Source organism: Mus caroli, chromosome 6 (assembly GCF_900094665.2).
Source record: "Mus caroli chromosome 6, CAROLI_EIJ_v1.1, whole genome shotgun sequence".
Lineage (NCBI taxonomy): Eukaryota > Metazoa > Chordata > Mammalia > Rodentia > Muridae > Mus > Mus caroli.
The window spans coordinates 83,917,062-83,920,022 of NC_034575.1; the positions used below are offsets into that span (position 1 = coordinate 83,917,062).

Below are 2,961 nucleotides of genomic sequence, written 5' to 3' on the forward strand. Positions count from 1 at the left end.
AAAGTGTCACCCAAGCTGGACCTGGTGGCACAAACCTGCAATCCCACACTTGGGAAGCTAAGGCAAGAGGCCTGCCTCAAGTTCCTGTCAGTCTGGGCTACAGAAGAAGTGACCCCCATCTCCAAAAGTAACANTAAGAAACAAAAGCACCACAGAGCTGGANAGCCACCTTAACGCCTCCCTCAACAATGTAGTAAANCCTATCTCAGAACAAANAGAGGCCCGGCGACAGAGCTCAGTGCTAGAAGGCTTACTTCCCCAGTAACACAAAACAAGCAAACAAACAAAATGCTTAAAACAGGNANAATTGGGNCTNGAGAGATGGCTCAGTGGTTAAGAACACTGACTGCTCTTCCGAAGGTCCTGAGTTCAGATCCCAGCAACCACATGGTGCCTCACAACCATCCGTAATGAGATCTGATGCCCTCTTCTGGTGTGTCTGAAGACAGCTACAGTGTACTTACATATAATAAATAAATCTTTACAAAACAAAACAAAACAAAAAAAGGTAAAATTACTTAAAAGGAAAAAAAAAGTCCTTTCCATTATTTTTTATAATACAGGAAAATCCTGTTGGGTGGAACCCCTGCATAGCCNATCACACCAGCTACACTGGTCTGTGCCCAACCACTGGCCAGCCAGCTGTCCTCACCCATCCTGGCTTCTCCAGTACCTGCTGCTTGCTTTGTTCCTGCACCTAGCTGAGCATGGTGTGTCTAGGCCACTGACTATAGACCTGAGGAAGCAGGTGAGTGTTTATTTGTAACCCAGAGAAAGCCCAGGGCATGCTGCCACCCTGCTTTAAACGCTTTGCTGATCCCTACTGCATGTCAGCTGGACTGTGCAGGAACCTCCATATCTTGTAACACATTCACAAAGTCATCAAACCTGTTCCAAACCTGCTTCTCTGCCAGGGATGTACAAGCAAGTTTCATCAACTGTACATGGAAAACCTGCCTCGTCTCCCCTGTCTCAGAACAGCAAATCAGAGGTGTTCTGACTGATCCATGCTGGACCAAGAGTCTAGAGCCCAGAGGCTCTGCTTGAGAGGTAAGGATCATAGGCCCACCCCTGGTCACAAGCCTCTGCAGAAATCCATAGGCCTGTTTCCATCTGTGAAATGGGTTAGAAGTCTACTCAAGAGTTCCTGCTGAGCCACAGAAGTGCTAAGGTCATGGGCTGAAGCTTATGTGACCTCAACTGAGTTTACATATTGTCCTCCATCATTCGAGAGAATTGGCCCGTTAGAAGGAAGCTAACACTAGGTCCCTTAGCCCTTCCTGTCTGGAACTTCCTGTGCTCCTCTGAAGGGTTACCACAGCCGTCCTGCAGGTGAGGACGCTGGGCTCTGCATGGCCCAGTCCCTCCCCCAAGTGTACTCTGTAGCTCAGAGAAGAGGTCACTGAGCACCAGACAGGACCCATGCCCGTACCTCCTCCTCCGTGACGGCATAGATGTTGATCTCCTCTTCCTCCTCCTCCTCCTCTTCCTTTTCTCCCCTTGCCAGCCGAGCTTCTCTCTCTGCCTTCCATTTTTCCACCAGCTCAGCTCTGACTGAAGACAGAGGAGAATAGAGAATTATTTAAAATACATTTCAGTGGGCTAAAAGACCAAGATGTCCCCTTTGGAAAAAGACACCGATTCTGCCCTGGAGAGTGAAAACTGCTACAAAGGACAGTCTGTGCCACAATGCCTCTAGCCTTGTAGGTAGGTAGGTACAAGGCAGGCTTTGTGACAATGTCTCTAATCTCTCCAGTGGTCGACTGACATGCATACGTGAAAAAGGGAAGGACAGTGCACGCTGGGTCCCACCCTCACCAAGCATTCCCAAATTCTGNTGGGAACTGCTATGGATCGCCTCCTCAGGCTGGCATGGTATGCTCTACAGGGAAGAAGCAACCACTGGTATACACACCACACAGTAAGCTGTCAGCTGTGCAAGAAGCAGGTCTACAAGCTACTGGATACTACTAAACAAGTTCAGGAAAAGCTGGCTTACAAGACTGAGCTTAGCTAGATTGGCTAAACTGAGCTAGACTGAGCCCTCCCAGAAACTGGATCAGGACAGAGGAAAATCTGTGGCTTCACCTGCTGTTCTGGAACCCAGCATGACCCTAACTGCCTCACCTGCCACCTAGATGTCAGATCATTGCCAGCCCCCTGCAGACCCTCAGCAACAATAAAGCCAGCTTTTGGTATCATGCACTGTTTCATTTGCAATGGAGAGAACAAAAACCAGGTGTCAGCTATAGTGACATACTCATGGACATACGTTTCTTCTCATACTCTTGTTCCAAGGGCACAATAACTCCATCATCTTCATCCAGGTAACCATAGTATTCAAAATCGATGGCCTTCATGAGCTCAGCACGTGTCTTTCTGGGAGGAGGAAGGGCTACAAGAAATGGCAGCAACTTAAGTTGAATTCCCAACAAGCTCATCCTTGAGCCAAACCTTTTCTCTACACAGGACACATGGCCATGGAGATGCCACAGTCAGCACTTCTCTGAGTCACACACGGGACCAAGTGATTGCACCCACCCATCCTAAAGCTAAAGCTTTGGTCCAACAAAGTGGAACCTAATTAAAGTTTATCCTTAGGCTACCAGTATAGGCCAGTGATAGAACCCTTGTCTCACATGCCCGAAGCCTTTGGTTCAGCCCTCAGCATTACAAAAGTAGATACATACCAAGTAAATAAATGGAATGTGTATGGTTTAAATAGACAGATCTGGGGATGTAGATCAATAGTGACCACTTTTTAGCAAGCCCTAGAGCCCACTTTAAAGTCTGAAGCACTTTCTAGCAACACCTTCAAACCCACAGGTCCCTAATAGCTTTATATGCAGAGAAATGCATCATTCGGGCTGGTGAGATGGCTCAGTGGGTAAGAGCACCCGACTGCTCTTCCGAAGGTCCAGAGTTCAAATCCCAGCAACCACATGGTGGCTCACAACCATC

General features: G+C 48.0%; 1 protein-coding gene across 2 annotated transcripts in view; it reads right to left on the reverse strand.

The window, feature by feature from the left end:
• Positions 1-2,961, reverse strand: part of LOC110295541 (pre-mRNA-splicing factor ISY1 homolog) — a 21,571-nt gene that overhangs the window by 1,476 nt on the left and 17,134 nt on the right. The window contains exons 8-9 of one of the 2 annotated variants that reach the window (XM_021164033.2): positions 2,273-2,395; positions 1,433-1,554 (exon numbers count right to left, since the gene is read on the reverse strand). In XM_021164033.2, coding sequence (XP_021019692.1) covers positions 1,433-1,554; positions 2,273-2,395 — 245 coding nt within the window. Of the gene's footprint in view, positions 1-1,432; positions 1,555-2,260; positions 2,396-2,961 lie in introns of both variants that reach the window. The other variant, XM_021164032.2, reaches the window with a different exon arrangement.